This window comes from Hemitrygon akajei, chromosome 30 (genome assembly GCF_048418815.1).
Source record: "Hemitrygon akajei chromosome 30, sHemAka1.3, whole genome shotgun sequence".
Taxonomy (NCBI): Eukaryota; Metazoa; Chordata; class Chondrichthyes; order Myliobatiformes; family Dasyatidae; genus Hemitrygon; species Hemitrygon akajei.
The window spans coordinates 10,017,342-10,035,174 of record NC_133153.1 but is presented as its reverse complement, the minus strand read 5'-3'; the positions used below and the strand labels follow the sequence as shown (position 1 = coordinate 10,035,174).

The window sequence follows — 17,833 nt, the reverse complement described above, 5'->3', positions numbered from 1 at the left end:
AACATTTTTTCCAATGTCTAACTTTTGTTAGACAGAGAGGGAGAGAGAGGGTGGATGAAAGAGTTACCCGACAGGTTTTCCAACCTGGAGGAGTTCGGTTTGTCGGAGCCTCGTCGGGGGAATGAACGCTCATCTGTGGCCTCCCCTGTAGCTAAGCCGTTCTTCCGTTGTGGGGTCGCCAATCCCAGGCAAGGAAAAGACGCACACGAACCCCACCACCGGCTGTCACTATCAAAACACTGTCACAGGATCTCAAGCGCGTCTTCTGGTGCGTCTGGTGCCCCGCCTCGGCAGCCCACCTTTTATCTGGACTGGCAGGGTTGTAGATGTCAATCAGGGTGGGGGGGGGGGTGAGGCAATCCTTCCCCCATCACCCATCTCACATTGCCCTGAGATTTTGCACGTAGGCCAGTTCCTTACCCCACAAAGGTGTCTCCCAAGACAATGGCTATGTCCGAGGCTTTTGTCTTGTTGAGCGACCAGCCCACATTCCAAACCGTAAGGCTCTCTCTCTCTCTTGCGATTCTCACAAAGGAGGAGGCTGAGGTCATGACACTACTATATTATGTATTGCATTGAACTGCAATTCAGGAACAGCTTCTTCCCCTCTGCCATTCATTTCCTAAATGGACATTGAACCTGTGAACACTACCTCACTTTTTTTAAAGTACAATTATTTCTGATTTTACACGATTTTAATCTATTCAATATACGTATACTGTGAATTGATTTATTTATTATTATTTTTTTCTGCTGTATTATGTATTGCATTGAACTGCTGCTACTGAGTTACAAATTTCACGACACATGCTGGTGATAATAAACCTGATTCTGATTCTAATCTTGTAGAAGTCTTTGAAGTACTTTTCTGACTGGACAGCCCTCTGCCTTTTCAAATGCCTGCAGCCATCTGATATATTCTTGCCAGTGGGACCCTAGGTCTTGCCCAGTTAAGATGGAACTCACATTACTGCAAAAGAGACCTTCCTCTACAAATGCTGGTGTCTGTACTCCACAAAATGACCCTTTTCCCATACATTTTCATTTCACTATGCTCATTTATACATAATTGAGTAATCCATAAATTATTGTTCATGAGGGTTTTGGATACATTTTTATTAATCAAAATGCCAGCAAGGCCACCATTTCTTGCCCATTTGCATTGACCTTTCAGAAATTGGTGGTGACCCTCTGCTTCAGACTGCAGCAATCCTTGTGGTGAAGGAGCTCTTGCAGTGTTGTTTGGGGCACGGTGACCTAAAGGAATGCTCAGTCAAGGCACTGTGTGACCTGGAAGGAAGCCTTCAGAAAATGGTGATCCTTTTTAGGCAAAAAACCATCTGGGAGCCTTTTTAACGTCCACAGTATTGCCTGTTCCCCTAACTATTGAGTCCCCTGTAACCACCACTCTCCTTGTCTCCCCCATTCTCTTCTGAGCCACAGAGCCAGACTAAGTGCCAGAGTCCTAGTTGCTGTGGTTTTGTCCTGGTAGGTTGTGGCCCCCTCACCCCCCAACAAGCAGTATACTTACTATTGATGGGAATAGCCACACGAGTACTATGCACTATCCACCTTTTCCCTTTCCATCTCCTGACAGTTACCCAGCTACCAGCCTCCTGCATCTCCCCTTAGTTCCAATTTATCATCTGCTCATTCTCCTGAATGAGCCCAAGATCATCCAGCTTCAGTTCTCTGATGTGGTCTGTAAGAAGGTGCACCAAGATAGACTTCTCACAAAAGTAGCAATCAGGGAGACTGACGGTCCCACATCTTGCCTGAGGAGCACACTACTTCCCTGGGATCCATTCTTGTTATTGTAGTTAGGTACTAATAAAGAAACAAACAGAAAATTGACAGGGATGCCACCCTAGTCTCTGCCTTTTCTCGCTGAAGCTTGTTGAGACAAAGCCTCAGTTCCCCATTCTAACCCTTTCCCCTCACACAATGGGTGCTCAGCTTAAACCTAACTTTTTATTGGTCCTTGCCAAGTGCCAAATAAAGTAAATGATCTCAAGCTCCACAAAGAGCCCTAACGGCCCCTGCTCACTTTTAAAATCTGGTGTGTTACTCTCCTCAAGTAACTGTTCCTATGAACTGGAGCTCTGCAGAAGTGAGCTTTTTTTTTACTCTGTCCTTCTCCTTGGTTAAGGCCACAGTTTGTGAGATGATATTGGAGTAGCCAGGTGAGTTTCTGTAGCCCAGTTTGTAAATGAAGCAGAGAATGAAATGTTTCAAGTGATGGTTGGGATGTCAGTCAAGTGAGCTGCATTGTTGTTAATGGTGGTGAGTTTGTTGATCCTATTGTGTCACACTCCAGACACACTTGCAGATGGTAGAAAAAGATCTGGATGACTAGGTCACAGGATATCCAACTTTAATCCTTTTTATAGCCAAAGTGTTTAATTGAAGGGTCCATTTCAAATTTGTCATTGTCTCGAGCATCTCCAGTGATGCTGTTTGAGATCAAGGTACCTGTTTAGACTTTCTTAATTGAGGTGGTCATTGCCAGCACTTTGGTGGAATGAATGTTACTTGCCACTTAATCAGCCCAAGCATTAAAGTTACCTTGGTCTTGTTGCAGCAGTAATGGACTGTTTCGTTATCTGATGCACGGTTGGTCTATTCAACCCAATCGGTCTGGTCCTCCATTCGCAAAGACCATGCCTGTTTTTAGTCTTGGTGTAATGTTCTTGCCCTAATCCTAGTTTCCCTTCAAGATGGACTTATAGAGGCATTTTTGAATATTATCTGTGGTGTATCCTTCATAGCTCTTGATTGGGAACTTCAATGGTTTGTTACCCTCTGGCCCACATTTGATCTGGGTTTTCCTTTTGTCTTGTAAAAAATGGTAAAGCTATGTATTAATTTTGTAAAAGGTAGTCATTGTGTATTGTTTTACCTTCAAATTTCCCAATCTACCATAGCCATTATTTCCTTGGCTTATTACTTATTAATAATTTAATAATGCATTTTGAGAAAATTTATAATTATTTTATTTCCAGCTTTAGGCACTTTGCAAATGTGTCTCTTGTGCAGGGTTTATCAACCAGGGTTCGGCAAGAGATGGTGATTTAAGAAAAACATTGTTTTCTGAACTTTGTGCAATGCACAATGATAGCGTTCGCAATGGTGGACAGTGATCAAGTAGCTCCAATAGCAATTTCGTTAGAGGTCTCCCAGTCCAGTATGGTAGTGCACAGTAGGACTGTGTTTATTTAGTTGGGCCCATTTTCAGTTTTTGACGTGAAATGGGGAGGCTGTTGATAATTGATAAGTGCTGTATTGCACGGAGGGGAGGACGGTAGGCTGATGAGTGTGAAGTGCGTTTTCCGACCATTGAATGGACTCGCCCAACTTGGCTGTGATGTCAGCCTCTCCCTCCTGAATAACCTTCCCTAACTGCTCTTTGCATGCTGCTGACTGACTGACTTATAGGAGTGAACAAACTCTACTGGTGTAGTAGAAAATTGGAGGGAAATTTTCATTCTAAAGAAGAAATTGTTATGCACCGCAACTCAGCTGCTGGCTTGCTGTTGTTGTAAATGTTGCATAAGGTGGATTGTGCAGGTTTGAAGTGAATTGTATGTGAAATCTTTATTTTCTTTGCAGTTTTCTCATTTAGTTATCTATTATGCCATTCTTGTTATGACGTTCTTCTTATACAGCCCGTTTTTACAATGAAAGCTACTTATCAATGGATTTTATAGTGATCCAAGTTGTCCTATTCCATTGTGCCTAGTCTATAGCAAACAATTTATAGATGTAGCAATGGCTCCAGTAAAATTGAAAAGACACTTAACTATAAATCACAGCCATATGACATGTAAAATTGCTGATTATTCTTAGCGGCCATTGGAACCTGAAAACAAATGGAGTAATGCTTTTGTTAATAAAGTCACAGCCAGTAAAATCAGTTACAAAGCAAGATATGTAGTAGCAGAACTTGTTACCCAGAAAAGGAAAGGTCACAGTTGATGAGAACCTAATAATGCCGACGTGTAAAATACTAGGACAAGATACAGTATGAGAAATTGAAAAGGTTTCACTCTCAGTGTGATAAGTCGACATATTGATGACACGTCACATGATGCTGAAGAGGTTTCTGTAATAAACTAAAAAAACAACAGCTTCTCTATCTGGATTGATGATTCAACAGATTTCACCAATAAATGTCATGTTGTTGCATTTGTAAGATTTGTAACTTGTGAAATTCAAGAAGACTTTTTTTGTTGCAAAGAGGTGCCCGAAACAAGCAAAGGCCAAGATATATTTAATGTTTGGTTTTCATATCTGGAAACAAAAGGTCTGTCTAGGAGGAACTGTGTTGGCATCTCTACTGATGGTGCCCAATGAGAGGTTTTGTTTCTCTTTTTAAAAAGAGAAAATCCTGACATTATCACAACACACTGCTTCAACAAATAAATTTTCATGTTGTAAGTAGCATTAATTAAAATCAACTTGCAATCTTTATGTAAATTAAACCTACCGAGCCTACCTTTAGAAAAATTGAATCCTTTTTTTGGCTTAAGGCAGCACTTTAACAGATATTTATTATGTTTGCCTTAAGAACTTAAAAAATTTATGGAAGGGAAAGAAAGGTTACTTTTCTTGAAATTAAGCTAAGCATGACTACCTGTTCCCCCCACCAAGAAAGATTGGCTAAAAATTCATTACACAAAAGAGCATTGATAATTAATTTTGGATTATTGAATCTACAAATTACCGATCACGCTAGCATAGAGCTGTAGATATACAGTAATAATGTTTATGCAGGGGTTCCTTGACACCTGACAATTATTTCAAGGGTTTCTCCAGGGCAAAAAGGTCAAGAAAAGCTGCTCAAATGACTATTAGATCATATCCATTGATATCTATTTATATCATTAATTCACTTAGCTTAACATGATTGCTGCAACTGGCTAACATTGTTAATTTCGATCTTTGAATTGTTAATCTCTGGGTAAGGGTTTCATTAGCTAGATGACTACTACAAAATCTTCTACATTTCTATTCCAAGGAGAATAGTTGTAATTTTTCCACTTTATAATTACCAAGTTCACTTTCTGCATTACATCTTTAAAGAACACAGAGCATCTCTACAGGTTTTGGTGGTGTTCATTAAGTCTGGTGCTCAGTTTTCCCATTACTTCAGCTGAGATTTGACCTGTGAAATTCTAGCATGGTCTCTTTGTTTTTATACTTTATTTTTCTATAAGCTTGGTTCCTTATAAGTACTTATACCCTTAAGTTCCTTATAAGGGTAAGTACTGTTCCCTTTTGCCATGACATATTTAACCGTGTACCTACATTAATCCTTGGAATCTTATATCCAATTGAATCACTCTGGAGTATAGATAGGGCAAATATTAGCAAACTTTTCCCACTGAGATTGGGTGAGACAAGAAGTAGAGGTCATAGGTTATGGGTGAAAGGTGAAATAAGAGAAACCTGAGGAGGGGAATGACTTCATCAGGGGATCATACAACTATGGAATGAGCTGCCAGCAGAAGTAGTGGGTATGATTGCAATATTTAAGAGAAGTTTGGATAAGGACATGATTTGGAGAGCTGTGGTTTAGGTGCAGGTCAATGGGTTTAGGCAGAATAGCAGTTCAGAATGGACTAGATGGGCAAAATAGCTTGTTTCTATGCTGCAGTGCTCCACAGCTCTCTCTACAGAGATTAATCTACCATGTTTTGAGCCATTTCCTTAGGTTTCAGTTGTTGTCCTCTTGAAACATCTTGATATGACCATTTCCCTCCATAGATGTTGCTTGACTTGCTAAGGTCCTCCTTCAGTTTGTTTTACAACTCTGCTCTAGATTGATACTATATGCTATGTGCAAGTTTGTTCTTGCAACTTCTTTAGAAGGAGGAGGTTTCAAGAAGAGTTATGTTGAAGTTTCCCCTGTTCATGGCAATGCCTAGGAAACACTACCGTGCAGAAATGTGAGTCTCCTGCCTTGAGAAGGACAGCATCAAATCTTTTATGCTCATCCACAGGTACAGTAGGTTGTTAATATTCAAGGGAGGCACTGTTACCCTAAGTACACAGGCTGTGAAGACATAGAATTGTCCTGCACCGTATCACCCTTGTCTCTGATCATAATGTGTACCTTCCGGTTAGTCCAACTAATGGTGCTGTGTAACTGCACAATCAGAAGTCGAAATGTCAAATTAGTGAAAATTTTGCAGTTCTCTTTATCGATTAAAATGAACTGATCCGTAACTCCAGTTGTGCATTAAGTATATTTTTATTAATCATCCTTACTACAAGCAGCTTAGGCATTTTGGCAGTGAGTCAGCTAAAGGAAGATTAATGTGAGAAAGTTTTTCTAATAATGCTGCATAATTAGAAATGATTGGGGGGGAGGATAATAATTTGAGCTGAGAACAGCAAAAGCCAATTGGAATCAGTTTATAGAGTGTGAAATACTTATTACAAAAATAATAGCTGAAGTTGAAATGAGCCAATGTTGTGAGTTGGCAGAATTTATTATTGATTCAGTGTCTATACATGGTCATCTCAAAGGCTCACTAGTTTGCTATTAGCACTGGGAGCATTTAGTTTTGTTATTTGGTTACTTGCTTCTGCCATTTCTTGGTCAGACACTTGGCCCATTTCTGTAGGCGACATCCACAGCCATCTAAGTTCTGTTTCTGCCTATCCACTGCCCAGGAGTATGGGCAGGGTACTTTAAGGTTATCGTTTGATTTGCTCTTCTGTTGCATACACTGTAGAGACGTGCCATTCTCATTTTCTCTCAGCACCTCTAACTTGGCAATCCAATCTTCCTTCATTTCTGCATTCCTCCAGCGCTGGTGTCTTGTAGCGATGACCCTCACTCCACCATCTATCATCTCACCCTCCTTCCCACCACCACCATCCCTCAAGTGGTTTGCGATGTTTTGTTGAAATGTACCACCTCTGACAGAACAGTTGCACAACCCATCTTAAATCTATTAATCCGAGGAAAGTTTTATCCCTGAAAGAAAAACAAGTTAGCTGATAGCGTAGTATCTGTAGTGGGAGAAACAGGGTTAACCTTTCTTCAGACTCTCCAGGAAGAGTTAGAAATCAAACAACTTGCAAATAACCATGGACTTAGCAGTGAGAGCAAAGGTTCTCTCCGGGTTCCAGAGCTGGGGAAGAGTCAACAAGATGGGAATTAGCAGCAAAGTTGGTGAAGCTTTGAAGTTCTGCATGGGTGCAGGAGGCAGTGTAGTCAAAAAAGGACCAAATAAGGACTGGTGATGGGACCGGAGTAGGATTGAAACCAATACTGTTGCACTTATCCCAGACAGAGGAAAGACTAGTGTGATCCCACATGGGTTCCAATAGCTACAGCTTTCTTTAGGAGTTTGTGAGTGGGTTTAAAGGAGTTGTTAACATGATATGATACTTGGACAGGCAATTGAAGGTGGGGGAAAGTTGATTGATCTCGGTGTCTTTCCACTTCACCCTCCCATGTGACATTTAAAAGTACAAAATAAGCTCATTGTAAAATATGGGCAGTGCCGGGTTTCATAGCCAACTTTGGACAGTATGCAGCTTTTTAAGTTATTCCAACGGCTAACAGTTTTATTTTGTTTGGCAGGTATACAACATGTTTCAGCATCACAGTCTGGGAATTAAGATCAATATTCGAGTCACCAAACTAGTTTTGCTTCACAACCGTCCGGTAAGTGAGGTAGGAGCCAGGAGGCTGTACAGCCCTTTGGACCTTTCCGGTGGTCATTTAGCTCTGTGTCTAAACACCAGTCACCAGTCACACTCTGCCTCTGTTATGTTGAATAACGGTGAACAATATGCACTTCTGGATTTCACCCAGTACAGTTTAAGCTATTAATCACAGCTGCAACTCAGTCACATGACCGACCTCTATCAAATTTGCTCAATGGTTGGCTTCGGTATACTTTACTGAGTTTTTCTAATCTATGAGAATCGGTTCAAGTATCATGAACGTTTTCATAGCACATCAATCCACATCTTAACCATTCCGCTTTCAACTGCAACACATTTTTGCACTTGTGTCTTTTTCCAGTGTTTTTCTTTCTCTCTTCACTGTCTTGGTGTATTTATGTTTAATTTTTATTCTGTTTTGCCTGTGATGCTGCTATGAGCAAGTCTTTCATTGTACTTATACCGTATTTGTGACCGTGACAACATTCTCGACTCAACTTGGTGAACCAATATATTAGAATGCCAGCATATTGCTGTTCTGAAACAAGCCGTGGGGCTGAATGGCAGTCTTTAGTGCAAGTGCCCCAAGTCTTATCTGATGCTTCTGACAACTTCTGATGCTGTGTATAGGGTTTGTATATTTTCCCTCTGGCCAAATAATTAGGTTTCCACGGCAGAATCAGAATCAGGTTTATTATCATTGGCATGTGTTGTGAAATTTGTTAACTTGGCAGCAGCAACAATGGTACAATGCAATATGTGATAACATGGAATGAAAAAATACCGATTACAGTAAATGTATATATTTCGGGCTTCTGTACTTCCTTCCTGATAGTAACAATGAGATGTGGGCATGTCCTGGGTGATCGGGGCCCTTAATGGATGCCGCTTTTCTGAGGCACCATTGCTTGAAGATATCTTGATAGAGCCCTGGTTTCTTTCCATATCCCAATGACATTAATTGCTAAGTTAACTGTCCATTTCAAATCACCCCTCAGCATTGAAAAGTGCTCAAACCATCACTGAGAGAAGAGGGGTGTAGGGGGCAAGACCATAAGAAACCAATGGTCTATGTGACTGACTTCTGATGGGCCTTACTAAGTTGTCTTCAGTAATGTGGCAGTGTTATTTTAACCGTAGGCAGCTTATGAATTTGTTTCATTTGCACAATGCGTTTTGGAAACCTGTTCACAGGAGCAGCTGTCGATTGGTCACCATGGAGAGAAGTCACTGGAGAGCTTCTGCCATTGGCAGCACAGAGAGTTTGCAGCACGATACCTGGGGAATAACCAGGTGCCCGGTGGGAGAGACGACTATCCAGCTGTGGATGCTGCTGTATTCGTCACAAGGTACTGCTCTGGTTTTGTGGTGCTCAGGACTTTTTGTTTTCCTTCAGCTGATGGTTACCAGTCCTCATCTTGAGTTCATGCTTGATCAAAGGTTGGGGAGTAGATGTATCCAGAGTGGGTTCTAGATTCTGGGTGGATTCTTGAACTGATCAAACCCTTGGGAAATACCAAAGAACTAATAATGACTTTGAAAATGTCAAACACAACTTTTCATTTGCATTTTCTGGTCTTCAATGTGATGTGAGACATACTCAGCAGATGAGGTCACACATACAGAAGTGGAACAGAGTTAATGTTTTGTGTAAAGACCCTTTGTCAGACCCTTCAATTAGAAATATTACCTGTTTCTCTTCCCACGGATGCTGCCTTACCTGAGTAACTCCAGCATTTTCTGTTTTTATTTCAAATTTTTAGCAGCTGCATTTATGTAATTTTGGCTTAGTAAAAATATCTGTGCAAGCATTGTTTTTTTTAAAAGTTGAATAGTGTTTAGTAATAGAGGAGTGAATACCACAGCCTGCATTTCACACACTGTGCACTTGGTATCCACTCCATAGCTTCTGTTCAGCACAATCAATGTGAAATGGTGGATTAGTTCCTCTAGAACTGTTGGCCCTATCGTGAGTAGTTGTTGTGCTTGAAGCAGGTTTCAGTTATGTGTCCTCGAGTTTTGGGTTACAGGTACTAGGGTAGGCAGTGGATACAGAAGAGAGGAAACTGTGTGGACTAGGTTAAGGCTGGGGCACTGTGCACTAAACAAAACATTGAAAATGATAGGGAAACACCAGACAGGTTTGTGTGAAGAATGTCAGGAAGAGGAGTCAGTAGAACATGTAATTCTTAGTTGCAGGAAGTATGGGTTACAGAGAGAGATGATGAGAATTAATCTAAGGGCATTGGGGGTGCAGGAATTCACATTAAAAGGGTTATTGGGCATGGGTGAGAGGGCACAGGTCAGGGTACTTTTAGCTTTCCTAAGGGATACAGGGTTATTTTTATAGGATATGATGGATAAACAGGAATAGGTTACTAGGATGGCCAAAGAAGGAAGGATAAAGTGTAGATTAGGGTGGGTGTGTGTGTGAATGGGTGAAGGGATTTAGAATGTAAGTCTATTGTCTGATCCACACTCCGGAGCAGAAGGTGGCGGTAATGCACCATTAAGCTGGGTGCCAACTGCTGTAAAACAAGAAGAATAGTAGTTTTGGGATATGCTAGATATTTCCCCTTTCCCAGAGATGTCTTAAAAAAAAAATCAAACAGAAAGTGTAATACTGTAGGCAATGAATAAGCCAGCCATGATAGACAGTGGGAGACCTTGATGGATATGAATAATTGGTGCCTTAGTCATTTTCTCTCTGTCACCACCTAAATTATCAGAAATGGAAAAAAAAAGAACTGCAGGTGTTGAAAATCTGAAGTAAGACAGCAAATGCCGGAAACAGTCTACACCTGTGAAAAGGGAAACAAAATGAATCTCTTGAGTCAAGGATCTTATGTCATAATTCACTACTAAATTACCAGGATACTTAAAGAATGCAAGTGGATTAGCCAAATTTCAAGACTTGTTGATCTGACCCAAGAGCACAGAAGGCCTCTGTACAATCCCCAGTCACAGCTGTTTCTAATGAAGCTAATTGCAAGACAGATGAAGTGCTCATATTGTGTGTTCATTATATTATTTGCTGGTTATGTAAGTTTAACATCACACTATTCTTATTTTTAAAGTTCCTGTTTATTTTCTTCCCCTGTAAAGCACAAGAGGGACACTTCATTGTCTTTAATCAGTTTGAATGGATATCCTGCTGTGTAAAGCTGGTCCCTTTCTGGTACAAAATTGCTAATTATAAGTCTGGTGCTGTGGTAAAGGAGAATGTTTTGCCCTTTTGAAAGCAGAATATTTCATGTTAATATTTCCCAAAGTAGTTTGTTCCCAGTAACTTGCCAATTGAACCAACAATACATTACTTCCTAGGGGTAACAGGCCAGTGTGCAGACCCAGTCCCAACACAAGCACATGCAGCGTGGATGTACTAATGGATGGTTGTCTGTAGTTCACTCTGATTGACGTGTCATCATGTGGCACAGATAATTAAACTGTACTGAGCAATGACAAATTGAATTGAGGTGGGGGTATTTGAGAATTCTATTAACACTCAGTCTCTCAATGAATGCCATTAGTATAGATCGCATATATGGAAATCCTAGTCTTGGCTCCCATGATTTAATAACAAGTTGAGGCAAAGAGGCTTTCTTTGTGCTAAGACTGCGAGAACATCAGTTAAGACAGTTTGGGCTCCTCCTAAGCCTATCTTGTTTCACCCCTGGCATTGTAACTTTTGGTAAGCCCAATACTGGTCTCTAATTATTAGGGCAATTTTTTAAAATTTAGAAGAAGACATAAGTCTAGCCCATTTAAAAGGTGAAATTGTTATCACTATTACTGGTGGGTACAAGACTTTCATGTCCATGTTGAGCATAGCACACATCAACCATAACCTACCGGTCAGCCTCGACGCTTTGCAATTTGCCTACCGGAGCAGCAGGTCAACGGCAGATGCCATCTCTCTGGCACTACATTCCTCCTTAGAACACCTGGAGAATAAAGACGCATATGTAAGGCTCCTTTTCATTGACTACAGCTCTGCCTTTAATACCATCATTCCAAATAAACTGATTCCTAAGCTCCGGAACCTGGGTCTTAGCACTCAGATCTGCAGCTGGATCTTCAACTTCCTCACAGACAGGACCCACGCTGTAAAAATAGTGGACAAGATCTCCTCTACAATCACTCGGAGCACCGGTGCCCCACAAGGCTGTGTACTCAGCCCCCGTTGTACTCACTGTACACCCATGATTGTGTAGCCAAGCTTCCATTGAACTCAATATATAAGTTTGCTGATGATACCACAATTGTAGGCCGTATCTTGGGTAATGATGAGTCAGAGAGGAAATTAAGAACCTGGTGGCATGGTGCAAAGACAATAACCTATCCCTCAATGTCAGCAAGATGAAGGAATTGGTTGTTGACTTCAGAAGGAGTAGCGGACCGCACAACCCCATCTACATCGGTGGTGCGCAGATGGAACAGGTCAGAAGCATTAAGTTCCTTGGGGTGAATATCACAAATGACCTAACTTGGTGTAACCAAGCAGAGTCCACTGCCAAGAAGGCCACCAACGCCTTTACTTCCTGAGAAAGCTGAAGAAATCTGGCCTGTCCCCTAAAACCCTCACTAATTTTTATAGATGCACCGTAGAAAGCATTCTTCTAGGGTGCATCACAACCTGGTATGGAAGTTGTCCTGTCCAAGACCGGAAGAAGCTGCAGAAGATAGTGAGCACAACCCAGCACATCACACAAACCAATCTTCCATCCTTGGACTCACTTTACACCGCACGCTGTTGGAGCAGTGCTGTCAGGATAATCAAGGACATGACCCACCCAGCCAACAAACTTTTTGTCCCTCTTCCCTCTGGGAGAAGGTTCAGGAGCTTGAAGATTCATACAGCCAGATTTGGGAGCAGCTTCTTTCCAACTGTGATAAGACTGCTGAACGGATCCTGACCCAGATCTGGGCCATACCTTCCAAATATCCGGACCTGACTTGCACTACCTTACTTTCCCTTTTCTATTTTATAATTATGATTTATAATTTAAATTTTTATTATATTTACTTCAATTTGTACAGAATTTGAAGCACAGAATCAAATATCACTGTGATGATTGTACACTCTAGTATCAATTGTTTGGTGACAATAAAGTAAAGTAAACTGACTCAGAAGGACTGGCATAAATTTGTAACTAAGGCTGGACACTTCACCTGCCATGAACAATTATTGTGAAGTATTGGGTATCCAATAACATTCCACAGTGGGAATGGCATTTCCGTTCCTCAAAGCCCCTTCATTGTTCCATTGTGAATATAATCTGGATGGTGAAATAAAATCTCAGAACTGGTCCAACAGGGGAGGCAGCTCATCAGACCCTCTCTCTGTAGCCTTGCAAATGATTTTCTCTCCTGCCTATACAATCCCATTTCTACTACACTCACAGTGGGCTCCAGATCATCTCCACTCCAATCAAAAGAACCTCTTCTTTCAGTGCTTTTTGCCCCTCACTTTGCTTCCTGTTTCTTGATGCATTTGCTATTGGGAAAACCTGACATGATCATCTATCAACTCTCCTCTCAACCTCCTTTACTCGAAGGAGAACTACTCTGGCTTCTCTCAGGAATCCCTAACCTCTAATCTCCAAAACCATTTGGGTAAATCTGCAAATACTGTAATAAGTCCATAAGGCACAGCAGCCTAATTAAGCCATTCAATTCATTGACTTTGCTCTATCTTCTTTCTTGGCACCTTACTGTCAGGCTTTGCTTAAAATAGACCCAATGACTTGGCCTCCACAGCTGCCTGTGGTGATGAATTCCACAGATTCACCACCCTCTGGCTAAACAGATTTTGCCATCTCTTTTCTAAAGCCATGTCCTTCTATTGAGACTGTGCCATCTGGTCCTAGACTTTCCCCACTATTGGAAACATCTTCTTCATGTCCACTCTACCTAGGCTTCTAAAGTTTGGCAATATAGAGCCTTCATTTGGTAACTGGAACTGAATGCAGTATCCCAGTTATGTGTTAATTAATGAATATTGTAACTTGCCCATCTTCATAGAAATCTGAAAGTTTTTGTGAAACTTTGACAGGCTTTACCATCTCAAACACAGACAGTACCTTTTCTGGTCTCTCACCCCACTATTTCCCCCTCTCTTATAATAATGGGGAATATTCCTGTGCAGTTCTATCATACATTTGCGAAACCAAAGTTGGATTCTAACCCAGAATTGAATTCCCTCTAGAAGAGCTGCCGAGATTGGTAGTCAGCAGATTCTGAAATTGCCAAGCCACCTCAGTGGCAGGCCAGAGAACTGTTCTCCAGTGTAACAATGGTACAAGTTGAAACTCTGTGGAGTTGACTGGGTTTGATCATTGGAAATGTATACCACAGAAACTCTGATCATTGTCCTCTGAACGGAAAAGCAGTTCTTTTTAAGTATCCATATTCCTGGGATTACATTGAATTGAATTGACTTTATTTCTTACATCCTTCACATACATGAGTTTACATGAGTAAAATCTTTGTTACGTCTCCATCTAATTGTGCAATGTGCAATCACAGTAATTTATAATAAATAGAACAGTTAATGTAACACAGAAATACACTCAAGTCAGCATGAGTTAATCAGTCTGATGACCTGGTGTCCCGGACCTGTTAGTCCTGGCTTTTCTGCTGCGGTACAGCTTCCCAGATGTGGTTGGGGTGGCTTGGGTCCCTAATGATCCTTTGTGCCCTTTTTTTTACACCTGTCTTTGTAAATGTCCTGAATCATGGGAAGCTCACAACTACAGATGTGCTGGGCTATCAGCACCACTCTATGCAGAATCCTGAGATTAAGGGCAGTGCAGTTCCCATACCAGGCAGTGATGCAGCCAGTCAGGATTGTGTCCTTGTAGAAAGTTCTTAGGATTTGGGGGCTCATACCAAACTTCCTCAAACATCTGTGGTAAAAGAGGCATTGTTGTACCTTTTTCACCACACAGCTGGTGTGTACAGCCAACTTCAAAGTGATTGCGCAGCCTCCAACTGCAACTCCAGCCTTGAACTCCAGGCCGGGTCTTCACGTGTTGCTATTGTGAATCCTGTCTCCCCCTTCCCCCACCACCACTCTGCAATCCCCTCTCCCTCAAAACCCATCGTCAGCTCCTGGGCTCTGAGGCTCCATTTTCCTCTCACCCCAACCCTCCCCTCTGCACTGACACTAACAGCCTCCCTCCCCCCTCTGATCCCAGCTTTCACCCATTCTGGGTCTTTACCATCCCCTCCAACCTTCAACTGTGTGAGGCAGAGCGCTCTATCCTCAGTAAGGGCCTTACCTTTGTTCCCCTTCGCCCACGCCTCAGCAAGTTCTGTGTGCGCCATGACACTGAACTCTTCTTCCACTGGCTCCGTCTTTGAGCCTACTTCGGCAAGGACTCTCACACCTCCACCGATGACCTCTTCTTCCGTCTTCAACCCTCCTCCTCTTCATGGACACCTCACTCTGGTCTTCTGCCTGCTGTGGACCTCTTTATCGTTAACTGCCGACAGGACATCAACAGTCTCAACTTCAACACACCTTGTTCCAATTCCACCCTCGCTCCTTCTGAATGCTCTACTCTCCACTCCCTCTGCACCAATCCCAACCTTACTATAAAACCGGCTGATAAGGGGGGGGGCATTGTTGTAGTCTGCCGTACTGACCTCTACCTTGCTGAGGCACAGCGACAACTCGCTGATACCTCCTCTATTTACCCCTCGATCATGACCCTACTGAGGAGCTCCAGGCCATTGTCTCCCACACCATCACCAACTTTATCAGCTCTGGGGATCTCCCATCCACTGCCACCAACCTCATAGTTCCCACACCCCATACATCCCATTTCTACTTCCTACCCAAGATCCACAAACCTGCCTGTCCAGGTAGACCTATTGTCTCAGCTTGATCCTGCCCCACCAAACTCATTTCTACATACCTCAACACTGTTTTATCCCCCCTTGTTCAATCCCTTCCCACCTATGTTCGTGACACTTCTCACACTTAAAATTTTTTCAATGATTTTAATTTCCCTAAACCCCACCGTCTTATACTCACCATGGATGTCCAGTCCCTATATACCTCCATCCCTCACCAGGAAGGTCTCAAAGCTCACCGCTGCTGTTTGGATTCCAGACCTAACCAGTTACTCTCTACCACCTCTCTCCTCTGTCTAGCGGAATTAGTCCTTACTCTTAATAATTTCTCCTTTGGCTCCTCCCACTACCTCCAATCTAAAGGTGTAGCCATGGGCACCTGTATGGGTGCCAGCTATGTCTGCCCTTTTGTTGGCTTTGTAGAACAGGCCATGTTCCAAGCCTATACTGATATCAGTCCCCCCACTTTTCCTTCGCTACATTGACGACTGCATTGGCGCTGCTTCCTGCACGCATGCTGAGCTCGTTGATTTCATTAACTTTGCCTCCAACTTTCACCCTGCCCTCAAATTTACCTGGTCCATTTCCGACACCTCCCTCCCCTTTCTTGATCTTTCTGTCTCCATCTCTGGAGACGGCCTATCTACTGATATCTACTATAAGCCTATGGACTCTCACAGCTACCTAGACTATTCCTCTTCCCACCCTGTCTCTTGCAGAAATGCCAACCCCTTCTCGCAATTCCTCCGTCTCCGCCGCATCTTCTCTCAGGATGAGGCTTTTCATTCCGGGACGGAGGAGAAGTTTTCCTTTTCTTTAAAAGAAAGGGGCTTCCCTTCCTCCACCATCAACTCTGCTCTCAAATGCATCTCTCCCATTTCCCGCACATCTGCTCTCACCCCCATCCTCCCGCCACTCCACTAGAGATAGGGTTCCCCTTGTCCTCACCTACCATCCCACCAGCCTCTGGGTCCAACATAATTCTCCGTAACTTCCACCACCTCCAATGGGATCCCACCACCAAGCACATCTTTCCCTCCCCACCCCCCCTTCTGCTTTCCGCAGGGATCGCTCTACGTGATTCCCTTGTCCATTTGTCCCCTCCCATCCCTTCCCACTGATCTCCCTGCCGGCACTTATCCTTGTAAGTGGAACAAGTGCTACACCTGACCTTGCATTTCCTCCCTCACCACCATTCAGGGCCCCAGACAGTCCTTCCAGGTGAGGCGACACTTCACCTGTGAGTCGGCTGGTGTGGTATACTGTGTCCAGTGCTCCCGGTGTGGCCTTCTATATATTGGTGAGACCCAACGCAGACTGGGAGACTATTTCGCTGAACACCTATGCTCTGTTCGCCAGAGAAAGCAGGATCTCCCAGTGGCCACACATTTTAATTCCACGTCCCATTCCCATTCTGATATGTCTATCCATGGCCTCCTCTACTGTCAAGATGAAGCTACACTCAGGCTGGAGGAACAACACCTTATATTCTGTCTAGGTAGCCTCCAACCTGATGGCATGAACATTGATTTCTCTAACTTCTGTTAATGCCTCTCCTCCCCTTCTTACCCCATCCCTTATTTATCTATCTATCTTTTCTCTTTTCCCTCTGTCTCTCCCACAATCACTCTTTGCCTGCTCTCCATTTCCCTCTGGTGCTCCCCTCCCCCTTTCTTTCTCCCTGGGCCTCCTGTCCCATGATCCTCTCCCTTCTCCAGCTCTGTATCCCTTTTTCCAATCAACTTTCCAGCTTTTAGCTTCATCCCTTCCCCTCCTGTCTTCTCCTATCATTTCAGATCTCCCCCTTGTCCTCCCATTTTCAAATCTCTTACTATCTCTTCTTTCAGTTAGTTCTGACGAAGGGTCTCGGTCCGAAACGTCGACTGTACTTATTCCTATAGGTGCTGCCTGGCCTGCTGCGTTCCACCAGCATTTTGTGTGTTGCTTGAATTTCCAGCATCTGCAGATTTCCTTGCGTCTGTGTACAAACCATGTAGGCCCTCGATGATTGTGTACAGTTCTGGTCACCGAATTATAGGAAAGATATCAACAAAATAGAGTACAGAGAAGATTTACCAGAATGTTACCTGGATTTCAGCACCTAAGTTACAGGGAAAGGTTGAACAAGTTAGGTCTTTATTCTTTGGAGCATAGAAGGTTGAGGGGGGACTTGATAGAGGTATTTAAAATAATGAGGGGGATAGATCGAGTTGATGTGGATAGGCTTTTTCCATTGAGAGTAGGGGAGATTCAAACAAGAGGACATGATTTGAGAGTTGGGGGGCAAAAG

At 42.8% G+C, this 17,833-nt stretch overlaps 1 protein-coding gene across 3 annotated transcripts in view; it reads left to right on the top strand.

Moving 5' to 3' along the window:
- Positions 1 to 17,833, top strand: part of adamts17 (ADAM metallopeptidase with thrombospondin type 1 motif, 17) — a 429,617-nt gene that overhangs the window by 64,103 nt on the left and 347,681 nt on the right. For 2 of the 3 annotated variants that reach the window (XM_073032968.1, XM_073032970.1), the window contains exons 5-6: positions 7,598 to 7,681; positions 8,878 to 9,032. In XM_073032968.1, the coding sequence (XP_072889069.1) occupies positions 7,598 to 7,681; positions 8,878 to 9,032 (239 nt within the window). The remainder of the gene's footprint in view (positions 1 to 7,597; positions 7,682 to 8,877; positions 9,033 to 17,833) is intronic. The other variant, XM_073032969.1, reaches the window with a different exon arrangement.